The 23,235-nt window shown below is 34.9% G+C and overlaps 1 protein-coding gene across 5 annotated transcripts in view; it reads right to left on the reverse strand.

Annotated features, from left to right (window-relative positions):
- The window catches only part of LOC106136537 (nuclear factor 1 X-type), a 46,764-nt gene extending 25,056 nt beyond the window's left edge, over positions 1-21,708 (reverse strand). For all 5 annotated transcript variants that reach the window (XM_060951648.1, XM_060951647.1, XM_060951646.1 and 2 more), the window contains exon 1: positions 21,583-21,708. In XM_060951648.1, coding sequence (XP_060807631.1) covers positions 21,583-21,660 — 78 coding nt within the window. In that variant the 5' untranslated portion in view covers positions 21,661-21,708. The remainder of the gene's footprint in view (positions 1-21,582) is intronic.
- Between the last annotated feature and the right edge of the window lie 1,527 nt (positions 21,709-23,235).

Consider the following 23,235-nt stretch of genomic DNA (forward strand, 5'->3'; position numbering starts at 1 on the left):
TAACTCGGGTTTAACTTTTTTTGTTTATTTATTTACTGATATGATATTACTTTTCAGTATGTGCTGTGTGGTTCCCGACACCAATACAAAAAAGAATAGGACTACTCCATCTCTTTCCCATGGATGTCGACTAAAAATAGGCTTACAAACTTGGGACTCTTTTTTTTAGGCGATGGGCTAGCAACCTGTCACTATTTGAATCTCAATTCTATCAATAAGCCAAATAGCTGAACCTAGCCGATCAGCCTTTTCAAGACTGTTGGCTCTGTCTACCCCACAAGAGATATAGACGTGATCATATGCATGTATGATATTGACTGATTAAAATTATATAGACAAAAGTACTTCGAGGACGCATAATTTTCAAACCGACCCAAATTTACTGAAAGTTTTTAAATTGAAAGTTTAAGAAAAATCCAAATTTATTTTAGTTTATTCCAAAAATGTGTAAAAAATCAATGCATAACTTTGAACGGATTTTTCATATTCTAAAACAATATTAGAAAAGATTTATGTTATGTATTGAAAATGTTATATAGGTAAGACAGTTTTAACATGTCCATAATTTTCAAACAATCATCTATAAAGTTTCTAATATCTAATTATCATACTCGTATTCTGTCGATATTTATGGTACGTTAAAGTTTTTCCTTAATATTTTTTGTAAGAAAGCTCTTCAAAATTAATGCGAGAAGTTGTTCCTATTTAATGGTTCCTCGACTTCAATTCAAAGACACGTTATGCAAATTATAATTTATTTTATTGCTAAAGTCCGTAGTTAGGATTTCACTGCGAATATTAAAAGTTGTAAAAATCTGTGTGTTGAATTATCTTAATGACCTATTTTAAAATATACGAAAATACAGACTGACTTTTAAAAATAACCTCTCCAGAACCTTTCCTTTCGAAAACTCATCCTATTCTTTATATTTATTAAGTGCATTTTCATTTTCTACCATTTTCCATCTCACAATTATCCTTCTTTGTTATTTGCGAACCCTGGGCTCACAGAGAAGGGGACGCAATCGGAACAACTACATAACAAAAACTGAAGTATAATGCAACACTTTATTCATCTAAAAACACACAAACATACATAAAAACTTCTAAACACTGCAACGAGAATTAGAAGTTCCATTTGACATTGTAAAACTTAAGGAGGCGGCAACACTCCCGAGTTTCGCATAATCCAGTGTTGCCAGCAATAAACAAAGCAGTAAAATCTGCCTAACTTCACCCGGATAAGACGGCAGACCGTCTCGAATACACAGATGACATTTAACGGGGATCGCATGCAAATGGACTGAGTATCCCGGCTCCCGGATTAACGGGTGTAATCCTGTGAGTTAACACTACGGGCTTAGTGTAAAGGCCCTTCTACATATGCTGAGACGCTGGGCTGACAATTGTCATATCACGATTTTATCCCTTAAGGTATAAAAATAACAGTTATGAGTTACGAAGTTCTTATCTAGGTGGCGTTAGCTCATTTTCAAACAGGATACAAGGTATCACTTAAGGACGTCTAGGGAACTTAAAATTAAACCTGTACCGCCTACAAATTTAAAATGTAGTAGAAGCGGTGGAAAAAACTACATTGCAGCGTTTTTACCTAAATTGGATTCTTATAAGCCATGGGCTAGCAACCTGTCACTATTTGAATCTCAATTCTATCATCAAACTAAAAAGCTGAACATGACCTATCAGTATTTTCGGGATTGTTGGCTCTGTCTATCCTGTGATATAAACGTGAATATATGTATGTATGAATTCAAAGATACGGATAGGTTACTTGCCCATCGTAAAATATCTTTAAAATAAAATATATTTAAAAAAGTCTTGTGACTATTAATTCTTTTTATCCCGTAAAATATAACGAGAGTACAATCGGTACGCCTAATAACATAAAAAAAGATTCTTTTGTTTTAGTGTCGTAATAAACAGGCTTAAACCATTGTTTTTAATGTAATCACCCACTATGAGACTTTTCATAATAACATACTGTAACGGTCCAAGATATTTGCACACGTTATTTCATTCTCAAATATTTTATCACAAATTTATTTTAATATTTAAATCAATTTTATAATATTCTAATAATATATTTAATTTAAATAGCTGAACGTGAACGTTTAGTCCTTTCGGGACTGGTGGCTCTGTCAGGCCGCAAGGGATGTGGACGTGACCATATGTATGTATGTATATTTAATTCCGCCGTGCAAAGACAAAGGGCTTGCTTGACAAAAACGTGTGAGACGCTAATTGGTTAATAAGTTGGTGGCGTCTTAGTTAGGGCCACGCCCATATTTTAACAAAAGCAAATTGGAAGTTTGCTAAAGGATCATTCGGGGGTTAAGGATCGGTCGCAATCAGTCGATTCGGGGTTTAGGATCAGTCGGGATCAGTCGATTCGGGGGTTTAGGATGAGTCGGTCAAAGAGTCGATCTCAATCGGGAAGGGTCGATGGAGCCTATGAGTATCGGTCAGGGGTCGGGGATGCTGCATCCGTGGGGTTAAGTCGCGAACGGTTAGGGCGGTCGGAATCTGGCCAGATAACGGGGTAGACAAGCCTAAAACGCGAAAGGCTTGCGCACGCGCATGCATAATAATTACGCGCGGGAATCGGTTTTAACGTTAATTTTATTTAATATAATTTTATTCGATAAGTGATGAGTGAAGTGGTTCCTGGGAGGCGGTTACTAGAAACGGGTGAAAGAATTCCATTATTTTTATTTTATTATTTATTTGAATTCGAATAATGAAATTGATATAAATACGTGTTGAATTCCTTGCTTGGGTTGGAAGTTGATCCAAAGTCAATAATATATTATCTACTATGAAATTTGAATATTTCTGGCTTGCTTGGTCTTGAGTGAAATGTATCTTTGAAAAATAAATATTAATTAATTATTATTCAAAAGGATTATTTCCGGATTTTGAGAGCTATGATCTGATCTGATCAGTGAAACTGGTCGTCCGTAATTCTTCGAGGCAAAGCAGTGGAGTTGGACATAGATTTAGATTATACGCAATCAAGTCTAGAAAGTCTTTTATCTGTATTATTCTCATATGAGATCATCTCAGGGGAAACACCCTTACAACTTTTAGTGAATGAAATATTTTCACTTATTTTATACAACCTATGGTTTTATATGAGAAACAATCAGACACTTACCTACTTTTGTGATCATTTTGCCAAGATTAACCAAGTGAGGAAATATATTTATAACGTATGTATTATTTAAAGCCATGAATGCTTTGGATATAACTATCAACTACTTATATTTACCACATTATCTTTAGATTCTATAAATTACCTTCGTTTATTCGAATCCAAAATAAGTAATGAAAACTTATTGCAATAAGGTTATTATCATCTAATATTCGCATGTCTAGGAATTACACCTATTCTTACTATTTATTATTATACCTAAAATGATTGACTACCCCTTTGATGACTGACTGTATTGTGTATTCTCCTTCGGAGATTAGATATTACCTTTCCTGATGACATACCAAATATTAAATTAGTTAAATATATTAAATCAGCTCATTGCAATGTCAAGCTAATGCTGCATTGTAGAATAAGGTAGTATCGCTTGGAGACACTTTGTCTCTCCTCTCGTCCCTTGACAGGACTTTGACTTACTTCGACATTATTGACGTACAGATTTACAAGGTCTCATTGAATATTATTGACTTGAGAAAATATGAATGAGCTAGGGGGGAGGATTACCCCGTCTGGTGACGCGATCCACCGGTAGCGACGGGGAGGGGTCGTTGCCTATACCCGAAAGCTCAAATGCTGGAAACTTGTGATTCTGTATTTCATATTAATTTATATATGTATGCCTATACCCGAAAGCTCAAATGCTGCAAACATGTATTTCTGTATTTTCATATTGAATATAAATGTTTGCCTATACCCGAAAGCTCAAATGCTGAAAACATGTCATTCTGTACTTACATATTTACCTAATATATATCTTTACCTGAAAGCCCAAATGCTGGAAACATATCATTCTGTATTTCATAATATTTTTTATAAATATATGCCTATACCCGAAATTTCAAATGCTTATACAAATATCATGCCATTCTGTAATTCCATACTTAATTAAATACGTATATTACCTAAAACTAGAAGCTCGAGTGTTGAAGTCAAATACATATATGCTTTTCCAATCTGGATAAAAATATTGGAAAACTTGAATATTTAATTACTCTCTATTTACCTACATTACAAGTTCCTATTTATAATTTTAGTAATCAGACAGAGTTAGGTCATATAGGTTCACTAGGGTCGTTCTAGGATATGTAGACTTCGTAGAGTCTGAGGTTATATCGGCTATACAACCAGGGAAATACCACTATGATCACGTGCTATTGGCCATATTAAGAAATCACATTAGGATATAAGAAATACGGAAAGTTAAATTATAAAGGGTCTTTAGGTTTTGCGTTATATTATTTATTACATTGGTGTCATAAAAAGAGCGTATTACATTATAATAGTATTTTAATTTATTATTTGTTAGGGAGTCGCAATTTGGTGTCGGTTGTAACTAATTACAAAAATTAAATATTAAATAGTAATTAATAAATAATAATTAATAATTTTAAATATATATAATAAAAATATTAGTAGGTGAAGGGGGGTCGTCACAATACCCTATTTCAGAACTATTAATGCAAAGGTACCCAACGCCTAGCAAGTGTGACTAGACCCTAAGATATCGGAGTATGTATGACTTAGTATTGTGGACTAATAATTCTGCTATTGTAGGCTTAGTTGAACGCAGAATGTACTGTTGACATGTGGATTTGATTGTGATCTTGGCAAGGTTCGACTTTGAGGTTAGAATATATGTTAGGGACAGACCTAGTCTTAGTTTGGCCAAGTCATAGCTAACCTTATAGGTAAGTCTAATCTAGTTGTAATCAAAAATTAGAATACAGTTAAGCACATTTTTTAAAAATGATTCTAAAGCTACTTTTGTTGTCATCTTGTCATACACACAATATTAAACAATGACTTACAACCTCCCTATTTGTCAAAGGCGGTTAATTCGTAAATTATTCACAGCGGGTCTATTATAAACGACGATGAATAAATAATTTATAATACTTGTACAAATTAAAGAGAGCATAGAAATAGTTGTACAAAATATTCATTAAGAATACAATTTGATAAGAATAATCCTACTAATAATATACGAGTACATGCGAAAGTTTGTGAGTTTCTCTTTCACGCAAAAACTTCTACACCGATTACGATGAAATTTGGTATGTAGGTAGCTGAAGACCAAGAATAACATATAGGCTACTTTTAATCCCGAAGTTCCCACGGGATTGATATTAAAGAATCCATGAAAAAAAATATTTAATTACCATTGTACCATAATAGCGAATAGTTTTTTTTTAATTTGAGTTATTACGCGTATGCGTTAACATTTCTGTTCACTCGTTACTTTTATAACGCGAATCCAAGAAAGGACGGCGCCAGCCGAGCTGTCCGTCTTAGCTAATATCAGCCTAGATCAAGAGAAAACGCTTACAATTCATCGCGGATCTATGGGAATACCCGAATGCATATGTAAGACCGCTTAGACATTGTTCTAAACCTTACATTCATACATATAATCACGTTTATATCTCTTGCGGGGTAGAGCCAGCAGTCCTAAAAAACTGACAGGCCACGTTTAGATGTACCTTAGGTATATGGATTTATGAAGAAATTGAAATTCAAATAGTGAGAAGTTGTTAGCCTACAAGAAGAATCCCAAGTTTATAAGCCTTTTATTTAGGCGCCTTTAACCACATCCATGGGAGAGATTTGGAGTAGTCTTATTCTTTTTTCTATTAGTGCCGGGATCCACACGGCACGGTTTTAGCATTCATTTCGCCTTTTGTGCGGAATAGACCTAGACGAACATATCTTGATCAAATTAAGGACGTCCTGGTAAAGGGTCAGGTCAAAAGTACCCGAAACCGCCGAGCTTGCATGAAGAGAGTTATGAATGTGGATGAAGCAAAGGAAGTGTGCAGGGATCGTGGCAAGTGGAAAGAGGTAGTCTCTGCCTACCCCTCCGGGAAAGAGGCGTGATTTTATGTATGTATGTATGTAGACTGTAAGTATAACTATTCAGGTGTCACTCGGAGAACAAGTTCGTGTGTTTTTAAGTGATTTTATTTTAAAGTCCGGGAACCACACGGCATTGCCTATTTAACATCCCGATAAAAACTATAGCTCCCGTGGAAATTGCGCAAAAACCTATATTTTTTTGTGTGTGTGGCGCTAAATTAAGTGTTGGTGGCGTTCAATGCGCGCAGGCGAAGTTGCGGGTAAAATCCAGTAGACAATAACCCGAAAAGGCAAAAAAGTTTTAAAAGGAAAAGTCACGAGCGTTGAGTTAAGTGGAGGCCCATTCATTCGGACGCGATGCCGACATCATTAGGAAAGAGTAATTAAAAAGATGATAAAAAAAAATAACTGAAGAACAAAAGTTTTTATTTCTTTTTTTTATTTTGCGAACGCTCGGAAGTATTCTATAATCGGAAATTGTCTATAGCTGTTGCCCGCCATAATGGTTTGAATTGTTTGAGAAATTCGAATTCCTTTTTCAATAACAGTTTTAATAATACATAATTTTTTATGCATGCAATTTACGTTTATAAATTTAATTATAACGGCTTTTATAATTAACACTATTTTCTCATAACCAGTGGGTCAATATAGGGAAAAAGGTTATTATTTTGATTATTTTTACGTCAGTCACTCAATAACACTCCCAAATGAAAAGCAAGGAATGTGTCTTTAGAAAATCTGTGAAATGGAATAAGATATGACTGAATTTTATTTAAACACTAAAAATCTGTCATGATTTACCATGTATTTTCACTATATTCGTAAATAAACATATTCTAATTCTGATTTAAAAATTATATACATACCATCACGCCTATCTCTCATTGGGTTAGACAGAGACTGTGGATTTCACTTGCTACGATTCTTACAGACCTCTCCCGCTTCCTCCACACTCATTACTCTTTTCATACTACTAATAGTGCCGTGTGGCTCCCGGCACCAATAAAAAAAAGAATAGGACCACTCCAAATCTTTCCCATGGATGTCGTAAAAGGCAACTAAGGTATAGGCTTACAAACTTGGGATTCTTTTTTAGGCGATGGGCTAGCAACCTGTCACTAGTTGAATGTCAATTCTATCGTAAAGCCAAATAGCTGTACGTGGCCATTCAGTCTTTTCAAGACTGTTGGCTCTGTCTACCCCGCAAGGGATATAGACGTGACCATATGTATATATGTATGTAATAGTATCTCCCTTTATTTGGACATTCAAAATTTAGTTGTCCTACAACATAATCTTTCTTCGTTCTTTTTTTAGATATAAGTATGCTTTGTAGAAAATCCTAGTATATACATAGATATTTCCTAAAAGTAGAGACCAGTGGTCTAAATGACTAGTGTTAAGGGCTGTACTGACTGACTCGCTGAAAGTCTACCACTCATGACTACGCTAACTGCAACTGTTGAAATATAAACAAAATACAGTTTGGCAAGGCTGCAAGGCGTCCCGATTAGAATGCGCCATCATTCCGCTGGTTCATTCAATATTTTTTTTACCGAACGTTGTAATTTCTTGGCTCGAACGCATCCGTTTACATGCCAAACAATAAATTTATTAGCCAAACGGAGGAGTGGCAACACTAACATACGTCACGATCACCGACGTCATAGATTCCGTCATGATTTTCAAATATTTGAATTTCGAAAATCGAATCGGTACGTTTCGATTTGCGAGGTTATATAACGCACGGTCCGTCAAGGTGACTCGTTCGAAGCCACTACTGAATCTATTTTAGTTCGAATTTCATAAATATCCCGTGGCAGCTCATCCTCTCCCGCGTCTTTTGCCGCCATGTTCGTAGTTGAGCTTGCGTAATGAGCGGCGCTAGTGTCGCGGCCGGAATATCCGCACAGAAATACGCCGTCTGCGGTCGGACCTGCGTCCTTGCTATTTTAAAGTCCTTTCTCAAAGTTTATCGTTTATGAGGTAATGTTGGAGTGACGTATAATTGGCAGAGTGCCGGTACGAGCGGACAGAGGAAAATCTTTCAGACGACCCGCCTCGTGCGTGGTTAAAATTAGCGCGGCGTCGCACCTTGAGGGCCTGATGCGACTAAAACGGTCGTAACCGGCGTCGGTCGTAAAGGCATAGGCCGGCACAGCCCCGAAAACTAATCATATATCAAACGTTACGGCAGATGCGCTAACCAAAATTGCCGGGCGGCGGCAGTTCCCATCAATATCGCCGACCTAATTGAATATTATACAGCAATTTGTGTTGGCGAAAATCTGGCGCTCAGAACGATAATGTGCGGTCTCCATATATTGGAGCGGCGCGGTGTTAATGTTTTCTATGGGCATGACACGATGCAGTGTTGCAGAACTAAATTTAGTGTAGCTGAGCCCTGTTTTAGCTTTGAGCTTGAGCCGTTTGCGCAACGGTCGGTCGTCGCCGGCGAGCGAGATAGCAAGTTCGTAAATTAAAAGGTGTAATAGATGTGTAAATGTTATGTATCACAATGTATGTGCACGTGGGCGGGATCGCAATCTCGACGGTGTTCGAAATTCAAAAGGCCATTATCGTTCCGAATTTAAACGTAGTTGCATTTTTAAGTGCTGCGAAGTGTATAACGTCGCTTCTTAGGTAAATTCTCGCTTTCCAGCTTATACTAGTCTTACTTTTAATTTTCGCATAAAAATTTGTTTCGGCAATTTTCAAAACGATTATGTACCTATACATATACATATGTATATGCAACACACCACACATTCCTTGAAGAATAGAATAGTTTTTTCTTCTCTGGCCATCATATGAAAGCTCAAGCTTAGCATTTTTAATATTATATTACTTATATACCTAATATTAAAAATTTGTTCGAAAAAAAAAACATCTCTTTATATTCATACCTTTTTTTGTCAAAAAAAAAATACAGTTTCACTGCGTTTTTTTTCCTACTTTTCAGACGAAACATGTCGCGTTACATATCCGCACTCTTGCTAATTTACATCTAGTTCTATTATCGGAAAAATGGACGACGCTACACGTTGGGAAATTCGCTGGTGCTATCTGTGTTCGATGCGGGAAATAAAGACTATCTAGGCGACGTTGGGAAATCTTTATGGAATGGTCAGATCAGGACCGAACTGGACATACAGACATACATATAGTCACGTCTATATCCTTCGCGGGGTAGACAAAGAACAGTCTTGAAAAAACTGAAAGGCCATTTTCATCTTTATGGCCAAATGATGTAATTGAGATTCAAATAGTGCTAGGTTGCTAGTCCATTGTCTACAAGAAGAATCGCAAGTTTATTAGCCTTTCACTTAATCGCCTTTAACGACATCCATGGGAGAGATATGGAGTGGTCTTATTTTTTTTCTATTAGTGCCGGGAACCACACGGCACGGCATTTTAGTATTCATTTCGTGTTTTGTGCGAAATAGACTGTATGTATAATTATTCAGGTGTCACTCGGAGACCAAGTTCGTCGAGTTCTCGATTTACTTCTTAAATATTGAATGCAAGAGACAAAATATGTATCAACCAAATGTTAGAACAAAAATTACTTAGGTATAAAGGTTTTCAAATCGTTTAATAATAATATTTCATAAATGCAACAATGTCTTTAAAGATACGATACCTATCTTTATCTCCCCTTGTCATCGGCAGGCCCAGATAAATTTCTGCTCGTTCACGGAAAAGTGAAAATATTTTCCTAGGCGAAGTTCTAAATGTGTTTTGGTAAGGCCGCCATCTTGATTCATCGAAGGGTTACCGCTCAATTAAGAGTTGATTTAATTTTGCTGTTAACTTATGAAAACGATTCGTTTTAGTCTGTTTGTTATTGCAAAGAAAATTTTATGAATGAATATGGATTAGTTTTAGATAGGTATTTATACGTGCGAAAAACTAATTGTTAATGAGAGCGGTAGTGTGCCGTGTGGTTCCCGGCACCAATAGAAAAATGAATATGACCGCTAGGATAGGATATTGTAAACTTGGGATTCTTCTTGTAGGCGATGGGGTAGCAATTTATCACTATTTGTGATTAAATTCTATCATTAAGCCAAACAGCAGAACGTGGCGTATCAGTCTTTCGAAGACTATTGGCTCTGTCTACCCCGATAGGCGTGATTGTACGTATGTAGATCGGTGTGGGAAGAGTAGAACCTATGAATATTTTCTTGTGTATCTATACTTATATTGTAAAGCTGAAGAGTTTGTTTGTTTGTTTGATCGCGCTAATCTCAGGAACTACTGGTTCGAATTGAAAAAAACTTTTTGCGTTGAATAGACCATTCATCGAGGAAATCTTTAGGCTATATAACATCACACTGCAACTATAAGTAGCAAAGAAATAATGGAAATTGTGAAAAAAAACGGGGAGAGTTTTTCATCCTTGAGGGCTTCAATAATACCCAAAATAACTGTTCCACGCGGACGAAGTCGCGGGCACAGCTAGTGTCTAAATAAAATATTTATTTTGATTAATGCAAGTTTCCCCACGAAGTTTCCCTCAATGTAAGAACATCGCGTATCAAATAATTTTTAATAAAATAGTATTTACGCAACTAATGTAGTAAATTAATATTAACAAAACAAACATTAAAAACATTGACGAAATATTCGTATTGACATAATTAGTTCTACATCCATTCATGTCTTTTAATGTAGACAATGTGCATTCGTCCACGATTTAGATTTAAGAGATCTATATTTGTAAATTGACGTCCGATGAAAATGCTGCAGTGTAATTTGTTCCGCCGCTTCATCTACACATGCTCTTTGGAAGCGGTAGTAGTTATAATTAGATTTAAGTTATGTGACGTCAATAAGTGATACCTTGTATCCAATTTTGAAAATAAATCTATTCTATTTAAAAAAAAAACCATTTTGTTTATGCCTTCCTTTGTATAATCTACAACGAATAAAACTTGAATGGGCAGGCCTACCAACTTCAAGGTCGGAGGCAGTTTGGCATCAGCAGTTGGCAAGGCTCGTCGTACCATCAGTGACGGTAGGGTAACGTTTATTTCTAACCATTAAAAGTTAAAATTGCAGTGATTGCGACTTGCATAGATGTAATGGGATGTTTCTTTTTATTATTACCTACGTCTGGTTTAGATTGGGTTCTGTGTAAAAGTTGTTATGGCAGTAGCGTGGAACTAGCTTTTGTTAGATTTTTAGCAGACCTTAATGGATATACACATAATTATTACGCTTCTTTCACGGAGGTAGGCAGAGATAACATACATACATACATACGGTCACGTCTATATCCCTTGCGGGGTAGACAGAGCCAACAGTCCTGAAAAGACCGAATGGCCACGTTCAGCTATTTGTCTTAATGTTAGAATTGAGATTCAAATAGTGACAGGGTGTTTAATGCCCCTTTCACAGCGTCAGTGCAGAAGAAGCGGTAACAAACTGCACTGCAGCATTTTCAACTTCACAATTATCCAAATAAAATATAGAAATCTGGTCGAGAGAACATATTGTTATGATTAATTGATTTACACGAAATTTAAATAATGGGTTTGTGATTTTGGTAGAGATTATGGAAGGTTATTAGCCCATCAGCCAAACGCAGATAAGTCATTCATTAATAAAATCACGTCTTTATCCATTGCGGGCTAGACAGAGCCAGCAGTCTTGGAAGACTGATTAGCCACGTTAATGATAGAATTGAGATTCAAATAGCGAAAGAGACTAAGAGAAGAATCCCAAGTTAAGATTAGCCTGTCCCTTAATCGCCTTTTACGACATCCATGGGAAAGAGACGCACATAAGTATTTCTCTATAAGTACCCGTATATTCTTTAGAAAAATATATGTGATCTTAGATCGACAAGGCTCGTGATAAAAATTTAAAGGTTCGCATCTTTTCATAAGTAATAGATAAAAAAAATTTATCATCAAAATCCAGGCGAAGGGAGTTAAGAAAAAGATTTCCACTCAACAGCTGACGTAGTGTTGAAGTTTGTTCAACAGAAGAAGTGTTGGACAGAATCTGGCCTTGTTTTTTGTTATTGGAAACTTCAGACCTTCGTCGAAGTTTGTTTTAATCCATCCATACTATACGTTAGGACGTATATCAATTATTACATACATACATAAAATCAGGTCTATATCCCTTGCGGGGTAGACAGAGCCAACAGTCTTAAAAAGACTGAATGGCCACGTTCAGTAATTTGATTTAATGATAGAATTGAGATTCAAATAGTGACATGTTGCTAGCCTAAAAAAGAATCCCAAGTTTGTAAGCCTATCCCTTAGTCGCCTTTTACGACATCCATGGGAAAGAGGTGAAGTGGTTCTATTCTTTTTTGTATTGGTGCCGGGAACAACACGGTACCTGTCACTATCTGAATCTCAATTCCATGAAGCTGTACGTGATATGTTAGTCTATTCAAAACGGTAAGCCCCGTCTGTCTTCCCCGCAAGGGATATAATTGTGACTATATGTAAGCAATAAAGGAGTTATACATGTAGCATATTTTTATGTCAGGACAGTATTAGAATTAAAAAAAGTAAATATGTTAACGATGGCAAACCAAAAAAAAGGGATGATGATTGAAGAATCCCAAGTTTGTAAGCCTATCCCTTAGTCGCCTTTTACGACATCTATGGGCAAGAGATGGAGTGGTCCTTTTTTTTATTGATGCCGGGAACCACACGGCACACGAAAATCAGCGTAATAACAAGATGAAGAGGCATTCTTTGGAGACCCATTGACACTGACCAGTCATTGCCAAGGTCCAGGTTGGTAGGTTGGCAGCTCGTCCGGCAGCGTTGCCAACTTACAAAACTAACTCGTAATTATATTCTGTGGTTTTTGTCTGATTTTGTGGCAATACGTTGAATACTATCATGCCTGTAGGGAGTATTGTCCAAAAGTAAGATATTCGATTTAGTGTGCCCGTTCAAACCCAGGTTCGAATCTACCATAACCACATTTAATATACCGCCGTGTGGTTACCGGCACTAATATAAAAAATAATAGGACCACTCCGTCTCTTTCTCATTGATGTCGTTAAAGGCGACTAAGGGATAGGCTTACAAACTTAGGGTTCTTTTCTTAAGAGATGGGCTAGTAACCTGTCCGTATTTGAATCTCAATAAAATCATTGAGCCTAACAGCTGAACGTGGCCTATTAGTCTTTCAAAACTGTTGACTCTGTCTTCCCCACAAGGGATATAGACGTGATTAAATTAATCAATATTTAATATAAATTTATCACTACATAGTATAAAGAAATGTCACTTCCCGCTTGTCTCTATGTCTGTCTGTATTAGCAGATCTTTAAAACTAAACAACGGATTTTGATGCAGTTTTTTTTTTTGTAAGTAGAGATTCGAGAGGAAGGTTTGTATGTTTAAATGCTGCCCGTGCGCAGCCGGGGCAGGTCGCTAGTACGTACATAAAACGTCTCTTTCGCGAAAGGGTTTAGAGACTAAGTTGAAAGCCACGATACCTGCATACGCTCGCTTCATCCACATTCATAACTTTCCATGAAAGCAGACATTTGGCATTCAGAGAGCATAGAGAAGCCTAGTACTAAGTATTTATCGAATTACGCACCCCGAACGTACTCTCGGCACTGTCTATACTAGCCACATCTTAATCCCTCACGGGGTAGACAGAGCCAATCCTGAAAAGACTGATAGGCCACGTTCAGCGGCATATATGTATCGTTGGCTATACTTTATATCTAAGAAAACGCCAAAAGAGACCAAATACAAATGGCTGCCTCTTTACACACAATCGATCGCCCAAAAAATAATACTTTTACGGAACAGCAATAAGTATGCCTTCATTTAGATGTAACAAAAACAATAAAAATATACGCCTATAAATAAGAATGGGCGTGGAGCGAGCGAGACAGACGTAGGGGGAACGAGACGGAGCATAATTGCAGTTACTCCATTGCGGAATCTGAAAGTTTATGTCACAGACATAGATCTGACTAGACCCCGCAATTGTGCTAGAGTTTAAATTAAAACCAATCGCAAAAATTATACGTCTATGTATCTAAATTCATCATCGTTCTGTTAATCTCGCTTGCGACTTTTCATCTTTAGATAGAGCCTTCGGTACTATGACCATGATCCTGGCTTGGGAAAGTCAATGGTTTACACGAACACTACCGCTTGATCTCCACCACCTTTGCAGGAAACCTTATCCTTATGTATCATATATGTATATAATTAACCTACAACATTGGCAGTTAAGTTCACGTTGCGAAATTTTATACTAACTATAATTATATATTATTGAACCTGTTTCTTAATCGGCTTGATTTGATATCTGTTGTGATTGCCATCAACAGTATTAATATCAGTCTTTTTAAGACTGTTGGCTCTGTCTATCCCGCAAGGGATATAGACGTAACCATTGTGCATATGTTATTTTTTATTGTCTTGAGAATAACTTGTAATGTGCAAAAAAATATTTACACACACACATATAATCGTCCGGTATTAAGTTGTATCAATAATCCACAAAAAGTTGAACGCAATTAAGGAATTTCCCCCTTATTTCAGCTTGAGTTTCCACGAAAACTTTACACACATAGTTTCCAGTCAGATGAACTGGCGGTATCTAGCTAAATATATGTCTGTGCTTTATGTATTGTAATTATTCTGGTGGGGTCTGTCTCACAACTCTGTTATGTGATTTCTTATCCCAAATTTCAGGCTTTCATAACATTGTGTTAGTTAATGGCGGAGTTTTATGGATTTTAAGCGAATAAGGAGTGCTTTCTCTGGTTTGCATTAGATATATGCATAGTTTGAGAATGTATGAATTTTTTAAATTCTAATGTATGTTATTTGTGCCATCTAGAAAAAATAAAAATAAATATTTTTTATCTGTATAAATATCCTTTAACCCCATCCTGGGTGCATTTTTTCTTAATATTATAAGTATATACATATATTGGGAGTTAAAAATATTCAATATTAAAAAACCGCGAAATAGATTTTATTTTATTATTTTACGTGAATTTAAATGGGTACAAAACGAAGGACATTTTTATCGTACTTAGAGTTAATTTGATAGACCTTAACAAACCTTATTGTTTTAGATTTGTTCAGTTCAATCAAATTTTCGTAAAATCAGTTTTAAATAATCAGTTCTGTAATAAATACACAGTCATAGAAAGTACATTTATAATACAAAATATCAATTTAAATACTCACTTTTCTCGATGATCTGTGAAACATAATACGAATTATGTGAAGCGCTTTAAAAGTAATTCAATAAAACCTTAGCCCACTTCGCCGGTATAGCTAATCAACGAACGGACATCCAAACATTCCAAAACATACATCAATATCCAAATATCCAATCCACTAATGGGCCCTTTGACTCTCGACCTCGTTAAATTAAAAAGTTAAAATTTAAAAAAAGAATAAGTACATGAAAAAAAAGAAACGTGCATCACATTCTTGCTTTGGGGAAGTGCATTCGGGATACATGCACATTTACAGATTTCCAAACAAAAACATACGCGCAGAAAAATGAAAATTTTCGTTCTAAAATCAAATCGCTCCTTTCATATATTTTTGTGCACGCGGCCAGTATGAAAGGTTCGAGGTAAAAAAAATTTCATTTTTCTGGCGCCATTTTATACATTAAGATTTAAATAAAATGTTCCATTTCAATTTGTGTGAAGCATTATGTTGCTCTTATAGAGTGCGTACCTGTGCGACTTTTATAGGTATTCATACAAATATAAACACGATTATATTAAAATATGATCAATACCGTATTTTTATAATGTATTCCATTAGAAATACATAATATCCGCTTGCTATAATTCCAATTAAACAATAACCATAACGCATCACACATCGAACATAGATCTAATTACTTAAATACAAAGGATAAATATTAACAGTTAGTGAAAACATTCAAACACCGAGAGTGGCAAGAAAAAGTGATAGAAAGAGAAAACATCAAGGGACAGACATGGGATTTTTAACACCGATGCTTCGCTCGCAGGCTGCCGGCCGGGTATTTTTGGACTGTTTTTTTTTAAATATAGTTGGTAAACGAGTAGCTTTATGTAGCGACCAAGCGAAAAGCGTGAGCGCAAAAGAAGTTATTTACGTTTAAAAAAAAAAAAGAAAAACGCAGCTTTTTAGTTCTGTGTTTATAAGTTTTTTTTTACTCATCGCGGTTAAGTAAGAAAATCATTAAATATTTACAACTAATCATATACTTTTTATAACATTAAAATCTGAACCCCAATATCAAGGAATTAACATATAAAATAATTTCCGATTTTAATTGCTCACGCTTTACACTATAGTTTCAAGTCATTAGCGCGCTCTTAAAATGTTGTTACTCTGTAATTTTTTATGCCTTTTCTAGAGATAACGTGACTATAGGTTTTTCTGTAGATATATTTTTAAAACATATTTTTGGATTTTCCGGCTTCTTGTTTTCGGCATTCTGTCAATATTTTGTTAAAATTTGTTTATTCATTAATTTTTTAAATTCTTTTTAGAAGTTTTAGTTATACAAATTTTACCTTTTAAAAAGTTCCCTAAGTTTTTTTGGTTATTATTACTTTATATGAGTCTCTACATGCGTTATTTTTGCGTATATATTTTTCCTTACATTATTGCCACAATAAGAACATGATTAATAAATATAAAATTATCATAATACATAATAATCAATATTTCCAAGATGATTTCAAATGCTATCAATCACAGCTTATTATTATATATTAGTTTTAATTTAATTAAAAAAATTTGCTTTCCGTTTCCGTTATTTTTTAACACCTTACAAAAATACATTTAGTTACTTAATTTTATTACTACCACAGTTTGACGTTAATTTATCTTTTACTCTCATAAATATTCTCCTACTATTATTTAAAAAAAAAACCTAAATATTCAATTCATGATTTCAATATTTCAGTATAAATCCACTTCCTACAGTTATTATAATACATGGTCCCGATCAATATTCCCGGGAAGGTCACAGATACCATCAATCAGCCCCATATTCTTTATTGCAGCCGTTATCCTGTTCCCGGGGGAAGATTAGTACGAGTCCCGGGGAACTGCGCGCCCTACATACCGCTCCCTTGCTCATGTTTACGAAAACAAGGGGTTTTGTTATTCGTTAGTTTAAAATATATACATAATTATTATATTTTGTATACCGATAGTTATAAATTTCATTGTGCCGTGTGGTGCCCGACACCAATGTAAAAAAGAATAGGACCTCTCCATCTCTTTTTCATGGACGTCATAAAAGGCGACTAAAGGAAAGGCTTATTAATTTGGGATTCTCCTTTTAAACGATGGGCTAGCAACCTGTCACTATTTGAATCTCAATTCTGTCATTAATCCAAACAGCTGAATGTGGCCTATCAGTCTATTTTATTTGTAATAAAACATATTTTATAAATTTTAACAGCTTAATAAATATATAATTATCATAATACATAATAATCAATATTTCCAGGATGATTCCAAATGCCATGAATCAGAGCTTTTATTATGTATTAGTTTTATTTAAATACCTAACAAAAGACATTTAGTTACTCAATGTTATTACTAACACAGTTCAACATTCATTTATCTATTACTCTCATTAATATTAATTAGATACCTATTTAATTTAAAACGCAATTCATTTCTCCTAAAACCGTTTCGCCTAATCCGGTGTTCGGCGAGACTTGCTTATTTTGCACATAAGACGGAGACACATTCGCCAAACAATTGAATTTCAGCGGTTCCGGCCCGGCGCCGTTTGCTGACTCCACGCTCCGACTGTGTCTATTATGTTAAACTATTTGATCGTTTTAAACCTATTGTTATTTTAATTTTATATGTTATAATTCATTTTTTATACTTGGCGTTTATTTGTCTAATCTATGCTTATCTATATTATAAAGCTGAAGAGTTTGTTTGTTTGAACGCGCTAATCTCAGGAAGTACTAGTTCGAATTGAAACATTATTTTAGGGTTAAATAGAACATTTATCGAGGTACGCTTTAGGCTATATAACATCACGCTGCAACTACAAGGAGCGAATAAATAATGGAAAATGCGAATGAATAACGGGGAAAATTATTCATCTTTGAGGGATTCAATGATGCCCGAAATAACTTCTCCACGCAGACGAAGTTGCGGGCACAGCTAGTTCATTATAAATATAAAGATTTTTGACGATGTTTTATATATTTACATATATATTTTTTTATTTTCTCGCTGTCTTAATCATTTTTCCTATTGCTATTTTAATATTTTTATTGCATTATTAATTAAAAGATTTTTTTTTTTAATTTTGTAAGTCTGAGAGATATTGGCAAATAATTTTAATGATGAAATAAATAATAGACAGACCTTTTTGTAACTTTTTTCAATTACAATTTATTACCCCGATGTCAATTTTGTTGTCAATTTTGTTGTCAAATTCGATCATATTAAACTTATCTATTTAAATTTTATTTCGTATGAATTGGAATGTAATTATTATTTTTCATTGACACCAACAGCATATCCATGGGTTATTTTTATATATATTATGCGGGATACCAATTTTGATCTAGCCATTCGCTTCATTCACTTTAACAATCTGCTATGTTATATCCCCTTGCTGCCAGTCCAGCAGCAAAAAAATATATGTTTTTGAAAACAAGGGTAACATATACATATATATTTATATAAAAAAAAGATAATATTGCTTATCGAGCAGATGGAACCAAATTACAGGAAGATTACGGGCTCTGAGTTTGCTGACTCAGCTAAACTGGAATCTAGCATTTCTACTACACACCAGCTATATCGCCGTGGCTCGCTTCAATTGAAAGATTTTTTAGATTTAAAGATATATAATAAAAAATATGTTTTTTTTTTAATTTCTAACACAAAATTTAATTAATGTTAAATTCTGTCTTTATTACCAAATATAGTAAAGAAAATGCCGTGTGGTTCCCGGCACCAATACAAAAAAGAATACGACCACTCCATCTCTTTCCCATGGATATAGGACGACTAAAGGATAGGCTTACAAACTTGTGATTCTTTTTTAGGCGATGGGCTAGCAACCTGTCTCTATTTGAATCTCAATTCTATCATAAAGCCAAATAGCTGAACCTTGGCCACGTTTAGCTATTTGGATTAATGATAGATTTCAGTCTTTTCAAAACTATTGGCTCTGTCTACCCCACAAGGGATATAGACGTGACCATATGTATGTATGTACAGTAAAGAAAATCAAAAACAAATGTAAGAAATAAAAGCGTATCATTTATGAACCTATGGCCTATGGTTTTGAAGATAGATATTTTAAAATGCGGATACCTGTGTGTCTATAGATACATTTATATTTGGTTTCCAACCTAATGTTTATGGTTTATTATTAGTATTATGCAACTAAATTTATACTTGAATTCAGTTGTATAATATGGACGTAGGTAATTTATTTTAAATTACTATTAATCGTTACTCATTATAAACTTAAATGTCTCTCTGTCTGTAAAACTTTCACGTTCAAACCATTGGACAAATTTTAACGAAATTTGTATGAATACAAATAATTATTATCTAGAGCCTAATTTTCAAAAAATTTCTACAGATACAGGAAACATGGAAATTTTTGTTAACCGTGCGTGAAGATGCTGAGATGAACTAGTTTATAACTTTTGTAAAAATAGAACCGCCTAAAATCGACATCCTCCTTTTTAAAGGCGGTTAAATTTCTAAAATTCTGGTTACATGATTATCTATATATTTACAAGAAAATACCGCTTTATTTCTGACTGTTCATAATTAAGTACTAAAAATAATTAAACGTTTTTGCAAATAAACATTTTAAATAATTATATAAATCAATTTAAAATTAACAGGATAATGGACAGAATGGCATAGGGTTCTATTTGATATGTTTAATGTTTAACTGTTAACTAAAATATTATGTATAAATTTCTCATTATACCTAATTATATCTCAACGCATTTCCTAATATAATGATTTTTCTAGTTTTATTTATTCAAATGTTACAAGACTGTTGTTTTTCTTAAAACAATATATATTCCAAATAATAATAATAACTAGAATAAAAGTTTAATAAATTCTCTTAAGAAAATATCGACATATAAAATAAAGCAGTTTTGTTATGGGTGCATTATTTTCCTATATCATTATCATTTTTAAGAGAATTAAATAAACTCGCAAAGCATAAGTTTATACAAATACATACATATGTATAATAAAATAATAAACAAGAAATTAAAAATTGAAAAATGCCTATATAGAGAAATAAATTTAATTCAAATGTAGAACGAGTTTTGAACATAACATTACAAAATGTTTCAACTCAAAACACCGAATTCCAAATTCGAACTTGCCAATGCACATTTCACTTACTTGCTGGCAAAACAGAAAAAAAAATTGAAAAACATAGATAAATGTAAAAGTCAGAGGCGGCTGGCGGACTGCAGATATGAATGGGCGTTACGCTGCTATGCCGTAGTGCAGTTCCAACATCTTCACACCATATCGATTTACCATCTACTTCACCATTATGCGAATTTTATGCAACATTTCTATACCCCGTAAGGGGTAAAGGGGATAAAAATATTTACTCTAGATAAGCAGTAAACGCATTAATAAATTATAGGCATCAAACGAAAATAAATACTTTTTTACATTTGAATATTGTTAATTTGATTAAAGATTAGTTTGCATTTCGATATTGGGGATCTATATTTTTTGACATCATATTTTCATTTGAGTTTAGCAATTTGGAAATCAACTTTATGTTAAGGTTATTAATTAAAATCTGAGAAAATCGTTTTATATGTCGTGTATTTTCTTCCTAATGAGTTTGCTATGATTTTTTGTCAATTTAGTCACTTTTACTAAAAAAAATATAGTTTATTTAATTTCGTAAATAGTCACATCAGTTTTTTTGTTGTAAACAAAACCATTACCAACATATTTCTTCGAAAAAAGGTTAATTTGCTTTTTTTTTCTTTTTTTATTTCTATTTATCTATTTGACACATTTATTTTTATCGAAGTCAACTTCACAAATCGACTTGTTCCGATCAACCACTGAAACTCAAGCGCTTTCCATTATTGCGATTTCAAGGTTATTTATAAACTTTGTTGTTGTTATTTACCCGTTGCGTGATCTCAGAATTAAAATTAAATGTTGCGACTCTTCTAAAAGTGTCTTGCCTTTACTCGCCTGCCTCCTCGGGTTATCGATCTGTTTACACCGTTTGTTTTGACACAAGTTTACAACATTACCATATCCACCCTCCACTTCACCGTTTTTGTATTAATGACATAAAATTTTCTCCGTTTTCCTAACGCAATCACGTGGCACCATCGACGACTAAATCGTTACGTCCCGAAAATACCCGGGCGGCGAAGTTCGGTAAGCAACAGTAGCTCACAACATCTGTTAATATGATCATTGTTAATTACATATGGGTTGTTGTTAATATATTGTAGCCACCTGTCCCGAGGACGGCGCTTGGAGGTAAGTCGCTACGTCGTCCACCATGCAGGCTCTCGGGAGGTCGGGTAGGAACATAATACGCTAGAGGGCGCGCATGTCGCGTGCGGGCTGCGCGGCGCCCCGCGTCCGACTGGCGAGCCGTCGCTCCCCCGTGCCCCGCATTCCCCCCACCCTTCACCCGCCCCCCGCCCTTCGAGGGCTGCCTCCCATGAGCTTTCCCGGATTTTCCTCATATTTTTCTTGTTCGCTTTTATTGCGATGTTTATGTGGATGTTTTACGTGATCCCACAGCGGCCGACATAACGGAACCACCATTGAGTAATATAAACATGGGAGATAATTTGATATGACAAATCCACAAAGTATATGGGGTTTTCGTTACGTACATAACTTTGTTAGCAAATGTTATTTGTAATAAAATGTTTATATCAAGTATTGTTAATGATTATAAAATATTACGTTTACAAGATGTAGATCTAATAACACTGACCTTAGTTGACTTTATTTCTTCAACATTAGTTATTATTAACACAGAAAATAATATTAGTTCAAATATAAATTTAAAATAAACGTACCAATCAAAATCTTAAATGCATTTCATGAACAAGTTGTAACATATGACCTCATATAAATACCTACTTTCTCTCATTTTTTTTCGAAAAAAAAAATTGGGAACACCAATACACCTTTCGCCGCTGTTTTTCGGAGCCGCTTCTCTCTCTGCCTCATTGACAATGTCTCGATCTCTATTCTCTCATAATGTAAATACTTACCAATAAAAATATTCTAACCTACTAAAGACAAAAAGCTCAAATTTTCCGAACCGCCAGCCCTATACTCGCTGTAATGCATTCGCGGCACTCATTCGGCGCCGTTCGGCCCGGATCGGTACCGGCTCGGCCGCGCTCGGAAACTCCTCTCATTTGGCGCCGAGCACATGACATATCCCTTTTGCACCTCTAAAACAATCTCAACTCTGTGACCCGATATTCGAAAATCGAATTCACATTGACAACGTCCGGAGTCAAGTGTTGAATTCGAGTTTTGAAATATCCTAATTTATTTGCGTCATAAAATAATTTTCAGTGCTAAGGAGTATGATTTTAAGGTTTATTTTTGGTTGTAGTTGTTTTTCAGCTGACGCGTCTAGAAGTCACGTCGCGTCGCATGTCGCTTGCGTGTGTGTGCGTGTATGTCTATGTGTGTGCGTGTATGTGCGTGTGTGTGCGTTAAAAACACATCTTGGGCGGAACGGAACGTGATTTTAGGCTGCGTTTTTCTTAATGATAAGTTCTAGGTTTAAGATGAAAATTAGGGTAAAGGTCAGATACTGGTATTAACATACCGTTATTTTAGTGTAAATAAGTTACGAATATAAAGCTTTCTTTGTGCTGTATGGTTCCCGGCACCAATACAAAAAAGAATAGGACCACTCCATCTCTTTTCCATGGATGTCGTAAAAGGCGACTAAGGGATAGGCTTACATACTTGGGATTTTTTTTAGGCGATGGGCTAGCAACCTGTCACTATTTGAATCTCAATTCTATCTTAAAGCCAAATAGCTGAACGTGGCCTATCAGTCTTTACAAGACTGTTGGCTCTGTCTCAACCGCAAGGGATATAGACGTGATTATATGTATGCATGTATAA

This window comes from Amyelois transitella, chromosome 25 (genome assembly GCF_032362555.1).
Source record: "Amyelois transitella isolate CPQ chromosome 25, ilAmyTran1.1, whole genome shotgun sequence".
Taxonomy (NCBI): domain Eukaryota; kingdom Metazoa; phylum Arthropoda; class Insecta; order Lepidoptera; family Pyralidae; genus Amyelois; species Amyelois transitella.